The sequence below is a fragment of the Xiphias gladius genome, chromosome 5 (assembly GCF_016859285.1).
Source record: "Xiphias gladius isolate SHS-SW01 ecotype Sanya breed wild chromosome 5, ASM1685928v1, whole genome shotgun sequence".
In the NCBI taxonomy this organism is placed as follows: Eukaryota; Metazoa; Chordata; class Actinopteri; order Istiophoriformes; family Xiphiidae; genus Xiphias; species Xiphias gladius.
Window position 1 is genome coordinate 14,971,151 of NC_053404.1, and position 21,908 is coordinate 14,993,058.

General features: G+C 39.0%; 1 protein-coding gene across 13 annotated transcripts in view; it reads right to left on the minus strand.

Moving 5' to 3' along the window:
* The window catches only part of si:ch211-285f17.1 (sickle tail protein homolog), a 108,059-nt gene that overhangs the window by 58,384 nt on the left and 27,767 nt on the right, over nucleotides 1-21,908 (minus strand). For 7 of the 13 annotated variants that reach the window (XM_040126431.1, XM_040126436.1, XM_040126428.1 and 4 more), the window contains exon 1: nucleotides 7,295-7,311. The exons of 2 other annotated variants lie outside the window; for them this stretch is intronic. In XM_040126431.1, coding sequence (XP_039982365.1) covers nucleotides 7,295-7,302 — 8 coding nt within the window. In that variant the 5' untranslated portion in view covers nucleotides 7,303-7,311. 4 more of the 13 variants (XM_040126441.1, XM_040126440.1, XM_040126429.1 and 1 more) reach the window with 3 other exon arrangements.

Below are 21,908 nucleotides of genomic sequence, written 5' to 3' on the forward strand. Positions count from 1 at the left end.
GATCTCAATGTTATGTCTACAGCTTGTTGTACTGCCCTCAAGTGGCCAAACGGTTTAACTAAATTTTGACATTACAGCCTAAACAAGTACTCGAACAATGTAAAAATAATTCATACATTATACACATATATATTATACGGCTAATATTATATGCATATAAAGCCTTGCTGCACATCTGCGGAGAAACTAAGCCTCCGAGTTCTGTCACAATTATTGGTCGATCCTAATTGGGGCCCGCTGATACCAAATAAGACATGCATTATGGATGCAGTCCCAGTAAATTCAGATTGAGATGGTAACTTTAATGAAGTCATTCTCCAGTTCCACAGAGAGTCCTCCATCAAACTGTCTGGGCTTGACTGAGAGACCAAATGGGATGTGTCTGAGTCTAATAATAAAATGCCTCCTCAACCATGGCTGGGATCTGTCAGACTGAGTAGATACTGAGCAGAATTTGGCTAATATAACAGGACACTTTATGCAAGGATCATATGAATTGATATCTTAAGATGTGAACAAGCCATGTATGGTAAATTCCTCTTTTTGCAAGGCTTGTTGTATGAGTGGCAGCCCATTGGTTAGACAGACAACGACACACAATTTCAAAACAGCTGCATGTGTGCACACATGCAAATAGCTGATACCATACCCCATTCCTTCTCCTGGCTTCATTATGTATGTAGTGAGATGGTTATTTTGCAGTGCCTCTGTGGCTGACCACTGTCATCCAACACCTAATGGCTTTAGCATGTGCTTAGCAGCCCATTGGCTCCAGCAGTCTCAGATCTTGGAGAACTAAAATGAACCAGGTCATTGTTGTGCTGCTGCCGGGAAGGATACACACTCTTGTGAAAGAAAAACCTGACGGGAAGGAAACCTCAAAACAAATTGCTAAGAAAAGGTGATAAAGGGGACAAGGGACGGAACTGTGTGTGTTGGTGAATGTGTGCGTTAAGGGGCTGCTTCCCCTCTTCCTGCCATTATAAAAACTAATGGTAATGCTCAGAACTTCGTGGAATGTTCTGTGGCCTTGAATTTTAGCTAGAAGCAAAATGGGATCTTGGGGGTAATGGAAAATCGAAACAAACCAATTACTAGCCATACTTTCCCTCTTTTTTATGGGAAATGTAATGATAGACTGGTAAACCATAGGACTTCTCCATAATATAGATATTATCTGTAAAGATTAACTTTAAAATATAGAGTTTCTCATCACGTCTTGTGAAGTAACTCTTAATCTAAAAACTCAAAAGAGAACCCGGTCACTACCAGGCAAGCTAAAATGGTAAATACCTAAGAGCTATTATGATTTTCAGCCATAAAGACTGCTAAAATAGAACTAAAATATTTTCTCACTGGAGAGCAGAAAAGTAAAAGATTTACTCCAACACTGAAAATGTCAGGTTTTACAAGACTGCTTTCATGACTCTGATGAGAGCATGGGGTGGAATAGCTCACTGGAACAGGAGTGCAGTCTGGGCCAGAAGATCTAGAGGTAAAAAAGCTAAAAAAAACAAAAAAGCTACCAAAAAAAAAAAAAAAAAAAAACACACTTATTTAGTACTGTCACTGAAAAGGTTCTTGTTCAAAGAGTCATATACAATATTGCCCTTCCAATATGCTATATATTTTTTATTATCAACAAATCCCACAAAAATACCAAAACCAAGAATAAATTAATCTTATTCTCAAGTATTGCCTATGAACCAGAAGTGTTTCTTAGTCCTCTGTATCATTGACCTCCACTGTTGTCCAAAAACTATCCAAGAGCGCATACAATACATGAAGCAAACTGCTGCACTGCATGACATGTTCATCCATTATGATAAACATGGGCTCAGAGTATTGGATAAATTAAAAGTTTGGTTTCACAAGTTCACAAAACCATAAATGTCTATACCAAAATTGCATGGTAATCCTCCAATAGTTTCTTAAGTTTTTATTCTGAACCACAAATGTCAACCTGCTGGTGCCCCTGCAGAAAAAGTCAGGGGATCATCAAAGTCAGTAGTATTCATTTTTTTGGCACCATGGATATCTGCACCAAATTTCATGCCAATCCATCAGATAAAACTCAAAGTATGACCAACAACTAAAAATTTCAATCTCACAGGGTCACAAAAGAAAAAGACAGGGAATCACCAAAAATTGGATTCATCCTCTGGGGAGCAAGATTGTCTATACAAAATTTCATGGTAAACCATTGAAAAGTTGGCGGACCAGTCAACTGACGAACTAAAAATTGCTCAGAAACTACTATTTTAACCACAAAACTTCACTGCCACCAAATGCTGAGTCAATCACGTGTAGCGAAATCTGTCCTCAACTACGGTATGGATTTAAAGTTAAGAAGTGTCACACTTGTATAATCCTACTACTACTTAAATAAATTCCTCAGACTATACAGACTTGTTTCTGTGCCTTCACCTATCCACTCACAGTGCAAATATAGCAACTCTCTCTCTGTGTATATGTCACTACATTTAGCCTGAAATGGTTTTATTTGATACTCATTAAACTGCTCTTCTGGGCCTCTTTCCAGTGTTTACACGGTCCTGTCTGTTTATCAGTCAGAGCAGGAAGGAGTTCTCTAAACAGACTATGCAGAGATAGAGGACAGGTTTCCTCAAAACGTCCAACCCCAGAGCTCAGGTAACTGCTGTTCCTAGAATAGCCTGGCTTAACAAAAACATCCAGTATGTCATGGGATTTGGAAGAATATTTTCAGAAAGGGGAGTTGTGGCGAAATTAGAGAGTATTGAGTTTGTCAGGCACAGTGATAATTATGAAATCATGCCACAATAATGAATCATTAGCAAGTGGTCAATTCAGTCAATAGAAAAGATGAAAAAACAAAAAACATTTGAGGAAAAAGGGCAAGAAACAGCAGGTTGTTAAATAGGGCTAAGGAAAGAAATCTCATCCATATTTATTGGGATTAGGCAGCTTTGATATTCAAATTCAGACTTTTCTTTATTAGCTGCATTTTATGGGGACAGAAATCCTTGAGTGCTTTATGTGCTTTCAAAGATTGAGAATGACGTAAGCACACATAGTTTTACAGCCCTGACACAAGGGCATTTGTAGTTCGCTAATTAGAGCCAAATTATCAGTGTCAGTGCATTTTTGCATACAAAAACACACAACTTCTTTTTATGTGTACAGAAAGAATGTCTGTCACCGCACAGAAAAAGCCGTGGTATGTACTTGTGTGTTATAGGAGGCACGCGTGTAAAACCAAATGCCTGAAGGAGTGGACAGATGGGAGAGGCGGAGGAATGTTTACACAGGGAAAAAAGAGCTAGGGGGTTTAAGAGCAACTCAAGAGTGTCAGTGGCAGTGTCTGCTTGAGCCTCTCCTGCCTCTTTCTGGAACCTGTGGGTGGAGAATATTTGCCCCCCTCCCATCACTGCAAAAGAAAGAGGAGATGGTCAAACAAATGACTTCACTGAGAAGGTGGAGCCTACAAACGTCAAGAGGGAGGGAAGAGTGGAGAACATGAGATATTAGTTTTTAAACTTTTGCTTCATTTAAATAGGGGTGTTTTACAAGAATGGGAATGCTTATATCCTGAATTAAAAAATATGTATTTATGCCCAGTTACTAGATGTTTTACAGTTTCCCTCTTTCTCTAAGTCCACCCATGTCTCGGTTAATTTACAGTGACTTTTCCCAACATGCTCTCTGCAGAGGGTCATGCATAAAAATCTAAATTCATGTCTTGGCAAATGTTTCATTAGCAGCACAACAGTAAAAGACTACAATATCAGGGAAACATATCTGCAATGTCACTTTTTCTAGATTTATGCTCGACAAACAGATATTTTTTGTATGTCATGATTTTTATTTGTTGCTAAATTAGTTTTTTTCAGCTTTTGATTTCATCCAGTGCTTTTTAAAAAAAAAACCAAACACAAAAAAAAATTTGTTTCAGACCAATAACGAATATCAAATAAAAAGGGCATAGGAAAAAAGTTAAGAAACTAAGACTAACACTAATGAATCATTGTTAGCTTAACTACAAATCACTGCCTTATTTATCCATTTTCTGCTGGTCAGTCACATTTGTTCGTACAAGTCATTAAAACATGGCCATTAGCTGCTGTTAGAAAGTCATTTCACTTGCATCCAAAAGGAACACAAGAAGTCTGTGTGTAAAAGAAATGTCTTATCTTCTGCTCCTTTAAAATTGTGGTAAGATAAGCTGTTATATACTTTACTTTCTTACCTCCATTGCAGAAATAAAAGGTTTTCAAAGAGTGCCTTCATCTGTTTTCTGAAAATTATTTGCCTCAAAATTAGGGCAATTTACAACGGGTAAAAGTCCATTACTGAGGTAGAGTTCTTTCTGATTATACCTTGCTATCTTTCCAACCTCTATTAGACTCAGGTTGTGTTGGCCATAAGGACAGCTTCCGGACTAAGCTGCTGAAATGATAGAAAAATCTTCCTTGAGGATGAGATCAGCTATTTGCAGCTAATTGAGAATATGATTTGCCTCCGGCAAAATCTTAAAGCTCATTGAACAAAAATGTTAAAATGACACCAGCAGTGGGCACTTTACTGTCCATGACCCTGTGAAGGAAGTCAGGATTTCTAGAAACCTTAAAACCAAGAAGAGGCTGAGGATGAGCTCAGTTGGGATCATAAAAAAAATCAACAATCGTTTCATTCTAAAGGGCATGTTCACCCAAATTGGGGGGGAAAAAAAAAAAATCACTGAGCTTGAAAGTTCATTACTGAACAAAAAATTCTTAGCACAAGGTCCACTTATTGGAAATTTTCCAGAGCTGTCAGTTACATCTCATGGCCTTCATCACTGGAATGACATTTAGAAAAAATAAATAAATAAAAATCTGTTTCCTGAAACAGTGTTGCTGTAATATGTATAATTCACACATTTGACCTAACAGTTAAAATTGGAACTGTTTTGTTCTGAAAAATAGCAGCCATGAAACCAGTTGAAAATGAGATCTATTATTTTCTCTGTAATTTGGGAGAGACTTTAATATTATTTCAAGTCAAAAGCAAAATATACATTAGCAACATTTTGTCTCACTCTCTGTGTCTTTCTATCTTTTTATCTCTATCTGTATCTATTTTTTACAAACACTTTGAGGAGTTTCATGAAGTGGGAATGTTTTATTATCTCCATAACTCAACCAACAATAGGACCTGATATGAAAGCTGTGTAATGAGGTTTGATCAAACCTTGAAGCTCAATGAGACGTGGCATGAGTTGGCTCGGGGCCCAATGAGGGATGACATTGCAGACAGCTTGCTGGAGAAACACCTGGTCAGGCCTCTCCCTCCCCCCTCTGGCCTCAGCACTGCTTCTTGGCCACATGCCACCTGCCCAGGTGCGTTTCCACCGAGCTCAATGTCCCGTGGCAGCCATCAAACTCCACCACCTCAGATTCCCATCAGCTAATACATATGGCCCAGGTTAGTGCTTGATCTCCTGCACAGATCCAGATATGATCTGTTATGTCTGGATACTGATGCAACAGAGTATTCCAGCCAGGTAATCAAGTGGTCAAGACGTAACCTTAGCGTCTATTAATGATATCAGACAAATGGAGGCATATGGTCAGGAGCTACTGTGTGCCTTTGCTTGTAAAAACACTGCCAAAATCACTGTGCCTCATGTGCTAGCACTTAGACAAATAGCTTGGCTGAATAAAACTGGCAGTCAAAGCACTGCCTTACAGTTAATAACAGTTTCCTCTGGTCTTGTGAGAAACTGACAACTTGCTACATCAGCATAGCACAGAGAAAACTTGTGAGAGACTGTCAAAGGGCTGGAACGAGTAATGAAGGATGAGGTTCGGGGGCTCTGGAAGGGGTGCAAGGGAGCAAGCTCATTTGTCTTTCTGACGAGACGCTCCTTTCTGACCAGTTTACCTTCCCTCCCAACGAGGGAACTGAAGTTGATATAATTATTGCTGAAAGACAACAAATAACATTCATCACTGAACATCTGAGTGGTAAAAACTCTGGCTTTAGAGACTTTCACGACAAGTATAACTCCAGAATTCAATACAAAACAATAAAAGGGCTATCGCTGTACTGTCTAAGGAAGTTACTTCCTCTGTATCAAGTAAAAAAAAAAAAAAAATTTAGCAAGGAAATCTGGTTTTTAACAAATTTTTCTGAGGGTTGTTGCTTTCGCTGATTATTTATTGGATTTATCTGGCTTTTTAACGATTTTATGATGATAGACATTTAAACCAAGTTTGACATTAAATGAGATTCATATTACTTTCATATTACTCACTTACATGTGAATGGCTTTTGAAATTTACTTAATTTTTTCCATTTGCCTGTGCTTGGAACAGAGCAGTTTTCTCCAGATGCAAATCTGTTCAACAGTGGAAAAAGCTAAAGCAATTCCAGCAGTATCGGAGAACTCTAGATAGGAAAATATACTTGTAAAGACAGTAAAATCCTTGAAATGTTATTGTATTTGAAGTATAGTGACCAACTAGTGAATTAGTAGGCACTAACAGGTATAGTGCTCAGAATAAAAGAGATCAACTCATACAACAGTTTACTGCTCAGCCTAGTTAAAGGATCTATGTGTTATATGAGTATGGCACTGCCTTTGAAGTTGCACAATGACATTGATGTTAACTTTGAGAGGAGGAGGGCAGCATCTCCCCAGTGGGAAAATTTAGCAATCCATTTGATCCAGAAAGCAAACAGCACCATACATGGCCAAATCTACAGTAGATCTGATCCACAACCAGCTGCTTTCACCTACAGATGTCATTCATCTGTGATCTTGAAAGACTGATCCGATTCAGGAGCAGCAAAGATCAAGAAAAGTTCTGTTTAGGGACTGAATCTGAGACAGTTAATGTAACTTAAGTTTGTCTAAGGACTGTGTTATGTGAAAGGGACCGTGCTGTTTTCAAGTTCAACCTCTCATGGTCTGACCCCTCACCACTCTTCTCCCCCATCAGATTAATTAGACACAGCCACACACACATTAGATGGTCCCCTTTTTTTTGCTTCACTCACTGAATGGCTGGCCGCAGTTCAAGGCACCACAAAAACAGCTATGCAAAACAAGCACCTTTTATAGCTAGGGGAAACCATCGGCAAACAGAACACACATTAAGAACATTAAAGTGAATGCCATTCAAAAACCATCTGGAATTTAAAATTATATTGCATGCAGTAATAGGAACAAGTCACTTCTTAAGTCATGCAAGGCTATTTGCCTTAGAATACATCAATTTGAATCCACAGAGGGAAGAGACAGAAGAAAATGGGTGTTGTTCTTACTCACATGTACATGACTGAACATCTGCGCATTTTTGACTTCACATCTGTGAGAGAGTGCGTGTGTCCTCGTATGAGATGCAGCTACTCACCTTTCTTTTCTGTCTCTATGCGATACGGTATGTCCTGACAGAAAAAAAGCCTTGAACGCAACCAGAGTGACATAAACTAACTAAGACACCGTCGCAGTCCCAAAACTTTTTGCTCTCTCCCGGCAGATCTGCACACTTCTCCTGCTCCCCCTCCCTCCCTCTCTCTCTCTCTCTCTCTTTCTCTCCCTTACTTCAGCACTTCCTGGGCTGCTGTTTATGCTCCAATCAGGCTATCCAAGAAACTACCGCTGCCCCTCCGCCCCCACCTCTCTCTCAGCCAACAGCCATTGTTTGGCCTGGGCATGTCACATGTAGACGTCTGTGTGTGTGTTCCCTCTTGAATAAGGCTTTTTAACCTCCTGCCACTACCCAGAGTCTGGCTCTTCTCAATCAGGAGAAGAAGAACAAGGGAGAAGCAAACTACAACCTGAAGGAGTGATGGTGAAGGGAGGATTGGAGTGTAGGCTGAAGAAAAATTCATGGAGGGGGATTCCTGCTCTAATGTCTTACTGAGACAGAGATACACTTTTTCAGGCATGAGGAAAAGGGGGCTAGTAACATTGAGTAAGGGTTTGGGGAGTGTCTCAGAATTTCTTTCCAAATCCACCAGCTTGTTGTTACAAACCACAGTGAGGCTCAGCGCATTGTAGCCCCCAGAGAGCCCCAGAGCTCTGTTTCCAAAACAAGGCGCCTTTCCCATAGTCTGCCAAAGGTTTTCACCATGATACCTCAACCCCTTCTCCCCAAGCCCCTACCTCTAATGGGGGGCGGGCCGGGTTCGGATGGGGGGTTGGGGGGTGAAAGTTGACAGATGGGAGGAGACAGGTTTGACAGGAACACACTGAGGCTTTTGTTGGTGTTGTAAACAGTTCTATCATCGCATAAGGTAACACCTCATGGGCTGTGGAAGAGTTTAGACCATCTAAATGCAAAAATATATTTTTTCTGAATTGAAGTGAATTGGTGTGCCTAGTTTAGGCTTACACGATAATTCCAGTTTATGACAATTTGGGCATTTTTAATAGTTTGGTTATTGCATTTCCTAACCACACCACAGCAAAATGCAACAGGACTTTGACACACAGATGCTCAGAAGATCAGTTCCAAACAAGACCAATGCTTATCCAAACCACTCAATTTGGAGGTAAAACAAAGGTATGAGTACTCAAAATGTCGGAAATAATCCTTGAATGCACGAGAAAACTGCACTTGTAAGTATGGTAAGTACGGTAGGTCAAAGTTGAACCAGTGGATGTTTATAATGGACAGCCTGGGTAATAATTTCACTGTTCACCTTTGTTTTCCCTTGCAGAAAACAAAACACTCCCTCCAGAGCCACAGAGGATAGTATACAACTTCTTTCGCAGGCTGACTAGTACTCATCATAATGAGTAAATTGAAGTTGATGTGGAAAATCCTTTGTAACAGTCTGACTGCTTATATTTCTTGCCCTCGTCTTATTTAGCAACATTCCAGCATCCCAAGAGCTCAACTATTGTCTTAGTGACTATAGTGCTTTTTTTTTTACAGATCAAAGTGATGGTCTAAATTCCAAAAATACATCCCAATTTGCAACAAAGTGAAATTATCCTTTGCTATTGATGCTACTGTGGTGGAGTCAAGAACTTGAAATGGACAGACTAAGCCTGTCTCTCGTCTTTCCTTCCGTCCACTGTACTCAACTCTTCTATCCTCCCCTCGAACGTCGCCTTTCTTCTGCACTGAATGCAAGTCTTTGAGGAAGTCAGCCACATAGGCAGATTGGGGTTCCTCTGTGCCAGGTTGAATTCAGGAAACCTTCATCTTGTTGTTTAGTCTGGGCACCATGTGTTGGAGCGGAGAGGCCCTTCTCCTCCGCAGACCCCCTCCCATCTTCACAAGCACAGAAATCCCCACACTGACAGACCTGATCTGGACACTCACGACTGTGGTTCATTGTTTAGGGGCTCAGATGCACAAAACAAAGAAACTTCAAAGCAGTTAGTACAAAAAAGAATCTACATGAAAAGAGAAATTCTGCTCTGTCACTCCCTCTGCAGGTCAGGTGTGCCAGCATGAAGGCTTTGTGCATCAGCATCTATTTCTAATGCTACTTTAATCACATAATAAAGAATGAGAAAGAGATGTTGACTCAGTAAAGAGCCATTTATGGAGCCGATAACAGGAAGCAGGTACAATGAAGTGTATACAGGGCAATAGTCATATGGATGTGTATATATGTAACTGTTTGTGCATGTGCTCACAAAAGTGTTTTGGACCTATGTTGCAATGTGTAGGAAGAAATGCCTTGATATCACTTTCTTCCTGCATGAACACAGGGCCCCCCTTTGACTAATTCCTTAGTGCTAAATCCTTCCATTGCTGAAAGGAGACCCAAACAAATGGAGAGACAAAATAAATCAAAACATTTGGGATTCAATAGTGAGAGCAGGTGAGGATTACACCTGAAGCTATTCAGTTTGGTGTCTCAGCCTGTGCCACTCTGCTTTTGAGGAGCCAGTCCTGCAGTCACCCAGTGAATGAGCCACCTGTGTGTCTTGGAAGAGACTGAATTTGACAGAGCTTGTATAATATGACTTGAGTAAAGAGAGTGAAATGACAGGTAGTTTGCTTGCAGTAACACAACTACCAGCAGATTCAGGAAATGTGACTCAGTTGCTTCATGATCTCAAAGACAGTTTAAAAATATAAACAAAAAAAAAACTCAGAACGCTCTTAACATTTTAAAAGACTGAAGGAAAAATAATCCCAGGCACAACAGTGAAATTCAAGGTAAATACTTCATATTTCATATTCTACGGAGACGTATTTCAGAATACTACAACTGTTATATTGTTAGTCATTCATTATCTTTCTATACACCAGTTACAGATACTTCACATGAGTTATTGTTGTTTTACATTAATAAACACTTAAAAATGTCCATATATTTGCTTACAACTATATTACCGTGTGTTGTAGAAAGAAGAAATGCGTAAACAATTATTATTTTTTACACACCATTAACAAGTGATAATAATGTCTCGAAAAACTACTGTACTGTATAGGTTTGTATAGGTTTGACAGTCGAAGTTACCGCTACAGATCTGATTTTGCTTCAATACCAAGAACCTCAGAGTCTGAGTCTTGCTGGCTCACATTAGGTTTTGGTCTGCAGGGCATCTTTCTACCAAACTGAGTGGAAAAAAAAAAAAAAAGGCCTTGGCTGCCATCCACCCAGATCCCACTCTAGCCCATGGACCAAGCTGCCTTTTACATATATTTAGCCTCAAATCATCCAAAGCCCTGGTGAGCTGCTGTTCTCTATTTTAAAGCCAGTTTCATAATGTTTCACAGGGAGGCTGGAGAGTTTAGCCGATGGCAACAATGGAGCTACTGGACTAGTATGAGCTCTGAGTCAGCATCAAACACTCCAAAAGTGCGTGACGACAAATCTTACTGAAGTCCTGAGTTAATGACTTTACTGGTTTGAGAACTGTCTGATGTTAATGACTATGCTTACATTATGCAAAAAATGCCCAGCTCTGTATATTACAACCTAAATTTAACCCATCAAGAGCACATCTGAGTTGACAGAGATACCAAAACTCCTGCTCATAACTTGATGTAGCATCTTGGCAAATCTGCCTGCCATTATGGATTTCGGGGGAGGAGAACTTAAACACCTATTGATTAAATAAATTAATAACAGCCTGAAGTAATGAGAATGTGAAGTGAGAGGTGTGAGATCAGATCCGAGTTGGGGAAGTGAATGTGGCACTATGAGGCCAGTCTGATTGTCCTGTGGCCCGCTGCAAGACTGACAGAAAGGAACAATCAGACATAACTCACCCAGAGAACATAGTACAGAGGGTCACAGGGGTCACATGACTGGGTTTCTGTCTCTCTGTTGGTCTTTCTGTCTTTGAGTCATTCATACATGCATGAATAAAAGTAGCAGCATCCGTGAAGATGGGGTTGGACAGATTATGTTTTAGTGAAAACGTGAGTGTGTCATTCTGTGGTCAGGAGCGGTCAGTGTTTATCAGTCTCCCGGTAAGATGGAGTCAGAAATGAAAAGCAAACAACACGACGACTGGGTCAACAACGGCATCACAGATTAACAAAGCAGACTCCAAGTGCCAGGGAGCTACAGTACTTCAGAGCCAGCAGGGCTGCAGGCGCCTAAAGGTTTTAGAAGTTGGCTTGGGATCTGAAGATTACAGGTCTGAATCTTAGGCTGAGTAAAAATATGTTATCTAGTAAAGGAATTTACAAAAGTAAAACAAGGAAAAGGAAAAAAGAGAGTAAAAACCTCTACCAATCAAAAGAAAATCCCAAGATATTGTGCTTGTTATTACATGATATTATTGGGCCCACACTTGATATTACATGATATCACATGTCTGACTGCAGTTCTGCTGACGTGTAACTTTTGGATAATTGTGGTTACTAGATCTAAAATAATACTTCACCAGTTAGGTCTAAATATGAATAAACAGTTTTGCAAAACTGGAACACAGACATTGTTTTTGAGCCAATTCACCTTTGTTGTTAGAACACTGAAGCCTAAAATCCACATGAATCTTACCTCTACCAGCTGGGTCCTCATTTTGTTATGAACACAGACATGTCCTCTATGAACTCTGGCATTCAAGTTTTTTATGCTTCTAATAACAACTGTCTGTCAACTGCGGTGATTTGTAGCACAATTTCAACTGTTAATAATCCCTAACCAGCCAAAAAAAAAAAAAAAAAAACACTTGAATTTTGAAGCGGTTCTGGATTATTTTCAGTGGGCTAATCCTAAACAGTGGGATGTTTCTGTTACTACCCTGTTGTTTTCGAATGCCAGGTGGTGCATGACTCGTATGCAACTATGAGATTCAGCCAGTGCATCCAGATGTTTTGACTGCAACTGCAACATTTTTACTGTGTGTACTACTGTCTCCAAGAGAAGCATGAAACAACTATAGGTATGATGCAGGGCAGTGTACTCTCAGTCAAGTCTTACTGGATAAATAAAACTTTAATTAATGAAGGGAACAGTCATTGCCCTCTTGCCCTGACATCCGTTTCTGATCAGACAGTCTCGCAAGAGGAAAGAAGAAGAAGTTTAAAATTAAGAGAGAGAAACAAGTGGACAAGGAAAGAGCAGAGAGTGAGAATGTGTGAAATGGCTGACAATACTGGGCCACCTCTTCTCCTCTCCCCCCACCTAGTTCTTCAATTGTCCATCACTCTATCGCTATCTGTGCCTTTCCCTCTATTATATAACACTTTCAAATTATTGAAATAAGATGTAAATACATGGTTTTGTTGTCACAGAAATTTGATTCCTAATCTCGTTTATAGAGAAATAAAAAGCATTTAGCTTGATTGTGTTTGGCCCATAAGAACACTTCAATGCCTTCTGATTGAACACAAGAATTATTGGTCTTAATCAAATGCATTTAGAATGGCCAAGAATAATGACACACTAATGACACTGCAATGTTTTCTGTAATGTCAAAAGAAAAATTTACAAAGATGCATTCTGCATAAGCAAGGGCTTTACAGCTAGCTTCAATGCTGCATCTGCTTTTCAGAAAATCTATTATGCAAAAAAATGTCTGCAAAGAATTTGGATATAATGTGGCCCTAAAGATATTAGTATTTTGCCTATCTATTAAAGCACTCTTTATTGGTACTCTGGAAAATGTTTCAACAATGAATAATTGATGATTACTACTTGCACATCACATAACTGCAGGCTGTACTTTGGGCCTCAATCAGCAACTTAGCATACCCTTCTTGTCTTCCCATTGATATGAAAGACACTCCACGGCTGCCTGTCAGAGGTTTTCAGGGGATCACTCAACAACAAACAAATGTGTTGTGAAATATACAGCGCTGAGAAACATTTGGTCCCGATCACAATTAATATTCTGTCTCCGAAAGCATAAAGAGAGCAAGAGAGGAGAGAGTAAAAACAAAAATTAGTTGATGGCTTTCTTATTACATCTAAAGAATTTCTGTGGCTCCATATGGTCCCAGTGTGAAGCAATCTATACATCTCGGATAAAATCCGTGAGTTTACATGAATACACAAAATAGGATTCACACTGCTTTTAGTATGATAATATTATCCCATGATTTCCCTTCTGTCTCTGTAATTTCATTTTTTTTTTCAACAGTCACCATTATTATTTCCGGTAACATTTACTTATAAATTAACTTGATTGATTTTGAAGTAAATTCACATGTTACATTTTGAAGTACATTTACAAAAAAGCAGGGAAGTGTCAGTTAAGGTAAAGAACGCTTAACACTGCAATCACAGCAAGAAAAAAACAGTATCCTCATACAAGTTAAACTGTAAATCTTTCGTTTGTCAAGTGTTACAAGCAAATGCAGAATCCATCATCTTGTAGTTTCTCATAATAAAATAATGGTTTTCTATTAGATGTTTTCCAAAGCTTGGAGTGTTTTCTGAATCTGCCTTCTAGTTAGAGATGGAAGAGGAAGTCAGAGACAGAAAGAGCTGCAGATAGGGGGATGCAGTTTGGACATCAGGGTGTGGAAAGTTTCAAGATATTGCACCGGTCAGTGCCATCACTGACACTGATAAATCATTTAACTCTAATTTTAGGTTGCTGCCTCAAGAACTGGCTAGGAACAATAGATGAAAATCAGCCCATAGGTCTAACTCTGGCTCATTTACAGTCTTTTTCTGTTGATTAATGAGCACTTTCTCCTATCAAATAAATAAGTATAAAGATCACCAAAGCCCAGCAGCACTGCATCTATTCTCTGAAAACAAGAAACACATTGGAGTATTACAATATTTATCTTCTGTACCAAAAATACACTACCCTATATCCAGAATGATCATATTTGATTTCATTCCTTGATTCAATGCCTGTTGTATAACACCAGAAAGGGTTCTGCCTGTTCTGACTTCTATTGTCTTTTTCTCCAATCTCTCTGAAATAAAATATTATATGATGTTAGATAAGAGTTTCTGATGCCTATCACGACCCATCTACATTCTTCTACTGGGCGTCTTGCAAAACTACTGGCTGGGAAGGATAATGACAAATGGTTATTTGGTTGAGTATAATTCAAGAAAACAATAGCAGCTGAGAAACAGCTTCTACAAATATTGAATGCAAACAATTGACTTTTGCACGGCAAAAATAATCTGATTTAAAATGTATTTCCACTGTTTCTGTCAGAGTAGTATCCAAAGTATAGTAATAAAGGGATTAAATCTTTTTATCCTATCACTCGGTTGAATGGTCTAATAAATTTGCTTCTATCCAGCTTCTACTGCTCCTAAACTGATAACATATTTGCCCTTTTTGATTTAATTCTTGAGATGAATTGGAATAACTGTGGCAGGATAATAATAATAATAATAATAATAAACAAAAATGAAACAAAAAAATTGGGAGAAATTGGAGATCACAAAATTATTTTACGTATCCCAGTTTTCTGCGAAGTATTAAACCTCCAGCTGTTAACATCGGTTCAGTAGAAATCCCCTCATTCTCTGACCGCAGCTCAGGATAAAATGCTGTGTCAGTCTCATGATAGCTTTAGCTGCCTAGCTGAAAAGCTTGCATGTCTTACCAAAGACATCATCACATAGCCAAACCGTATTATTCCCCTCTTGAAAAATCCCCAGATTTAAGTGAGGGTGGGGGGGGAGTACATTTGATCCCTGATTCAGTGTTTCTAGTGTTTAATACCGAAAGAATGTACCAAAGATGCTCAGAAACAGAGGGTGACTGTCAAACCTATCTCAGTGTTTCATATTGAAGGGAAAAGAAACTTGGCAAAAAAGTGAAGCTTTTAGTCACAGCCTAAATGAACATGCAGTGCTAGCAGGGATGAAATGAATAAACATCAAATCAAACACTTTGAAAAAAAGCGCATGAGAGGCATAAACCTATGAGGAGTGAAACTCCAGAGCAGGACTAGCGAATCAAGTTCAACCTGAAATCCTATTAGCTGTACAGCTGGGGGCGCTATATGCCAGGAGCTATTGAACTCTCCAGCATTGAGTGGAAGAAGCTAGCTGATGTCAAAGACTGAAGTGTTGAGAGGTGTAATTATGTGGAGTGGAAGAAAACCTGCTCACTATCAAAAGCTAAAGATGAGAGATTCCATATGTGGCCAGGAAGTCTGTTTTATTTCTAGTTACAATAAGTACAAGGGGCAGTGCAGCAGGAATAAATCTTACCCTCTTTTTTTTGTAGTAAATAGCACAAATGTTCTATGTTTTATAGCTCTGCTTTTCCTAATATTACATGGACATGTCGGCCTAAAGAACAGGCACCCTGAATATTTTAATTCTCAGATTTTCAGTGCTATTAAAAGGTTAAAGAAATTGTAATGTAAGAAACAGGGATGTAAGAATAGAGTTAGCTGTTGAATTAGAAGCAAAATAGGAGTGAAATGGCAAAGTCAGAGAACTAATTTAATATAAAACTATCGTGTCTTTGTTATGAATATATTGACAGACCTTAGACAACCAGGGCTTTATAATTCAGCGCACATGGGTCACGGTGATCTTAATGACCTCAGAGTTGGGCGAGGGTGTTCTCTGTATCTGACAGTCATTATGTTAACCATGAGAGCCTGAGATCCTGCTGAGTAAATGACAGTAAGGGCACAACATCTCTCTGTTCTTATTATTCTCTATTGAATGTGATTACTTTGGCTTTAAGCCTTTGTTGGGGCTGAGATATGCATAGATCAGGCCTCATTGTAAACAAATGGTTAATGAAATCCAGCAGTTCTGTAACATCCATATATTATACTGGCAATCCAAAGTCTTTTTGACTTGCAAGTTAGGAAAACTCACCTAGTTACATTTACTATCGAAGGCCTGAAGCAGCACAGCTCATAAACATTTAGAGACTCCAAAAAAAACTCTCTTGATTCCTGGTATCTATTTCTAAAAGCAAAACCACACACAGGCTACGGAGTCTGTGGAGAAATGGGAACAGTTTTCCTTTGCAAATAAACACACTCTAGATATTTTGGTGAGCAAACACTGATGGAGCTGACATACTTCTCCAAAAGAGGGGAATGCCTGAGTTATCAGTTAAATTTTTAGACAGACACTAAAAAAAGGAAGGGGGTTGTTGCTTTCAGTGATACAAATTATGTTTTATCTTTGTAAACCTTTATTAACTTTATTATCCACGCACCGCAACACATATAGTATCCATAATGTAAAACAGATTCTTTTGAAAGGCTTAGTTGCGACTGGAAAAAACCTCCTGTAAGAGGGGTTGATAAAACCTTCATAGCAACCACATGGGTAACTCCAACTGCTATTAAACAAACTTTTTCCACATCACATTCCACATCTAGCTTTATTAAATACACATTGATATATGCACCTGTCTTAAGCGTTCACTGCACTCTCAGCACTGCAATTTCAAGTCAACAAAAAATGACGCTCCGACACACAGAAGAACCATGACAACGAAATGCCACTGATGCAGCCAAGAGATAAGAAGAAAGAAAGAATATCTAATAAAAAACCACAAAAGCAATGACTGTCAAACCAGATACTGTACATTCACAGTCTGTTGTTACTTTTGGTGCTGGAAACTGGGACAGACTAGGGCAGTTTTGGGGCACTAAAAGCTGCTGCTATAGTAAAGCGGCACAGAAGACGACAGGGTAAAGTCAAGAGGAAAATCAAAAATGACCATGGTGCTTCAGACATGCATAATCCTTCTATTTTTGAATTTATAACTACCATTTAACTGAGGAGAGAGGGATATTCTGTTCCAGCGTAGATATGACATTTTGTTAACTTGACCTGTCCATTTCCCTTTCCAAAGTTCAGTGGTCAACCAACAAAAAAACAGACATGACTCTTTCATGTTGCTACCAGTTCCTTTCTCTGACCAAAAAAAACCACAGGTATGCTCTCAAATGCCCTTAAAAGCTCAATTTTATGCCCTGCTGGGAAACTCAAACTCTGACTATGCTTCTGCTGAGCATCTTTAAGTTCTGATTTGGGAAGTGACCTTGGCAAAAAAGGGGCATTTCAATGAAGAATGTGTATTATAGGTTCTTTAAACTACACACAGTACACAGGGAGACCAACTGAAACATGCTAAACAACTGGAGAAACAATGTGGTTTAACTCAAATGTCTGGACACATTTTTGGGGTGGTGATTCAGTTCTCTTTTCAGTGTTATCTTATTATATATGATTTATATGAGGACATTTGGCAACAAACTGTCAGATAAATGTCAGAAGGTCCTAAACTTTTCTAACCCCGGATTTCAGAGCTTCTCTTTCACGCCTGCCATGGCTTGAGGTAATGAAAACACTCTCCTAGTATCCCCTAGAAAGTGACAACACAAGGAAGGAAATTCAGTCAGTTGGTATAGCAAATTTCTATTCTGGTTTAGAGCCAGAATCAAAAACAAACTGAAGAATTACAACAGTTCTTGGAAAGCAGTGATACTGTGGTAATTTCAGTCATGTGCAACATCCTGTTTACACTGATGATCTGGAATCTAGAGTCCACTGATAGTATTATTACAGTATAACTTGCACTTCCTGTGTGCTACACTGCATTCACCCCTGTCTTCAGCCAAATCACGTCCCAGTCATCTGACAGAACGTACAGTACGAGGTAGCTTCCCGTATGCTACTATGCTGTTTTTTTCTTTTGTTTAATTTAAGTGTTTGACATTTTCGGAAATATAGTTCTTGCCTCCTTTCTGCCAAGATTTGCATGAAAAGATCCATATCACACTCATGTCTGTGTGCTAAGTATTGAGCTGGAGCCAGGTGGTAATTAGCTTAGCTTAGCATAAAGCCTGGAAGCAGGGGAAAGAAGCTAGCCTCGCTCTGTCAAAATAAAATACATCTACCAGCACCTATAAATTTCACATTGTATCCATCGATGATTGATTTTGGTTTGTGTAAAACCATAACTTGTTTTTATATTTTGTTGGTTTTCTTTTGTTTTTTGTTCATTTGTGTACGCATTAAACAAACTTAAGTTCTGGTAGAACATTTTTCCTAATCTGTATGCTACATGGACACAAAATTATTTTAATGACCTCAACCAAATATTCTTCTTGCAGATGATCACAGATGGTTACCTCCAGCAATGCTAAATATTAATGTATTATTAAAGAAGGATATTAATGAAAATCCAGTCCCCTGAAACAACATGCCAACGTCAAAGAAAGAAACACAGCAGGAGATTTAATTTGAATCGTCTGAACTACGGGGATAAAAGCGTGTGAATATTTAGCAGTTTGTAGATACAGCAATTTGTGTGAACATTCGCTAATGGCCACAAAGACACAGACAGACAGACATACACACACGCACACAGAGACACCACATCTTGTTTGCCTGAAGGGCAAAAGGGGGTAAGAGGGGGGAAAGAGACATATTGATTTCTCTGTCGACTCTTTGAGAGGAAACCCTGAGGGAGGCCTTGCATCCGCTTACACCCCTAAGTTGGATGATTTACCCACATTTATGCTTGGGGCTAGAACACACATACAACGCATTACATTAAACTTAAAAAACAATCTGGTAGTGAGATGTCTGGCTCGAAGGAATTTCATGCCAAATTTGCAGTATTAGCTTTGAAGACCTTGCTGTGTAACCAAGCCAAACTAACAGACCACACTGGTAAGTAAATATGGGTAAGATGTAGACATGACATCAGTTTGACTTTAACAGGTGAAAACTTTAAGACTTGAAGTCTGGGTGGGCCTGACAGAGATTAAGGTTTTTGTTTTATCCTTATTGTGACATACAGAGTTCTCTTTGAGAACTGCACAGCCCCAGGAATCAGGAAGAAGCAACACTGCCCCAAGATACATCTCACAGAAAAACACACACCAGACCCAATAGGGGGATTTACAATACACACTCATGAGGAGTCACATAACCAAGGCTCATTCTTCTTGCTCAGTGGCCCGATTAATATCTGTTTCTCTTTGAGGGATGAGTCACATCCACTCATTTTCTGAGCACAGACCCCAGGTCCATGAACACACCATTAACTCACCTACTCCCATGCTTCTAATGACTCACTGAACTTCTCTCCAGTCAGTGGGTACTTATTGACAAGCCAAGGACAAAGGTGAGTTGTCTCCCACAGCTGAGAAAACATTAAGACATTGTCACTTCCTCCCTTGTGGTATTTGGAAGAAAAGTCTTTATAAACTAGTTAAGAATCTTCTAATTGACTTCAGTCAATAGAGAGGAACAAATCATTGGCTGATAAATCCAGTCCCTTTTTTAAGTGCGTTTAGAGACTGAGGTTTCTAAAACTTTAAATTTTCTACTGTTTATGCTGTATCTCTTATGTATGTGGTCCTTTTTCAGTTACTATGGGGATAGCCTGGTGTAGGATTTAATATATTCCTCAATCATATGAAAAGGAACAAGGACAGCATGACAAAATGGTACGAATATTATGTAAATCCATATGGTGAATTTTGTGATCGCTCTATTCAAAGCAATACTTACAGACTTCAATGTGTTAGCTCAATCACAAAAAAAAGGAAAGTCTGGATAATATAAAGGTAACTGAATCTCATTCTAAAATTCCGTTTTGGCAAAATAAAAAGGGGGTTTCACAACACCACACAGTTTGTCAGAAACTTGTAAACGATCCAATTCTGAAAAAGATATGTCCATAATAAGGTCATTAAAATGGGATTTCTGATTAATTTGAACTACATATCTATTTTATTGGGCCAGTTGATGTGGAGAGAGAGTATTTTGTATTCTTAATAACACTTGGGGCCTGCCTGATAGTTGTCAAAGAAGAAAAACCCAGAGAGACAACTGGAGGTTTAAAGAGTCATGAGAGGCTGCAATTAATGTTATCCCTGCTCTTGGCTTAGATGTCAAAGAAACAGGCGATCACAACCCAATCCTCAAACTCATTCCCATTACACTAAGCTATTTTTTCAACTTTTTTTCCATAAAAAAGTAAGGCAGAAAAAAGTCTGTTGTTGATACAAACCATTCATAGATTATTAACAATGAGTTTTTGAGGAAAACTGAAAGTGTACTTAACAGTGCATGTAAAAGCATATAACACTTCTCTTGTCAATGATTAATTTCCATAAGCTGTTAACACTGCTGTCAGTAGATAGAAGTGGACTCATTAAAATACTTGGGGGAAAACTGAAAGGTTTGAATAACTTCTGACACTTTAAAACAGGTTGAAGCAACGCTGCTCATACTGTTGGGGTAACAAATCTGGCAAAAAGAATGGTAGAAGAAAAACAACAAAACACGAGTGCTTGTGCCCGTGTCTGGATGAGTAAAGAAAATGCAGACAAGATTATGAAATCCCTCCCCCAAACAACGTCATTCTATGCTCCTTTAGTTGACTTACCATCTCAATCACCAAAAGGTACGGTCATCCAAACATCTGAGCGATGACTTTATCTCAAGAGCATCTCAAGAACAAATCCTTACCTGATGGAGCACGGGATCAAAGGACCCATATGATTATACCAAGGTGAAATACTTTCAAGTTGATCTAGAAGTAAAGACATAAATGAGTCTGGGACGTTTGTAGATAGCAAGGATTGATAGGTGAGCAAGAGAGAGCTTAAGCCATTATCAGCCAAAGTCTTTCCAGACCTTAACCTTTCCAGATGTTTTCTTCTACTGGTTAGCTTTGTCCAGTTACTTTTGTACAAATGTCCATGCTAGTTTTTACAGCTATTGCTTAAATGATGGAACATTAAAGCATTAAAGGGAGACTAAGGAACTTTTTAGAGAAGAAATAACATATTTGATGTTGACATGATAAGTAATAAAATGCACGATTCCTCCACCCTGGACATCCACATACTCTCCAAATGCATGCAGCAATGTAAATAAAGAATTGGTTTTCAGAGTTTGGTGTGGAAAAACCTGAATGGCCTGCACAGAGCCCTGACCTAAATTCCATCCAACAACTTTACAAAGAATTTTGCAAGACAGGTCTTATCACCCACAATCAGTGCCCAAAGACAGTAATGCTGTTGTGGCTGAACGGAAGGAAATCACTGCAGTCACATTCCAAATCTGGTTGAAAGCCTCCTCAGAGGGATGGAGGTTTTGCAATGAGATGTTTAACAATCAAATACTCTATGGGTGTAATTTTTGGGTTTCTGCATCCTTTTGGCCATGCAGTTTACATAACAATGAATAAAGTGTACATATAGATATACATGAAAGATGACGAAAAAAATAAGCCAAAATGTTGCTGAACAGTGGTTCGATTCAATGCCATGCAGTATTAAGAAGAAAGCTGAACTTGAACCTGCACTTGAGACTTGTATTATACCCTCTCTGGACAGAAAGTGTCAAATGGATTTTGCTTTCAGTGGAAGCTGCCACTTTAAGACTGAAATTGGGCCCTTTGGCGAGCAGCAGTCAGCTCCAAAGCTTTCGCACAGTGGAAATGTCACCTGTCACACACACTTATTGTCTGCCAGAGCTGTGTGCATCAGCTCTGTCTGACACTGTGTTTAGCTGCCATCATGCCCTGTAACGGG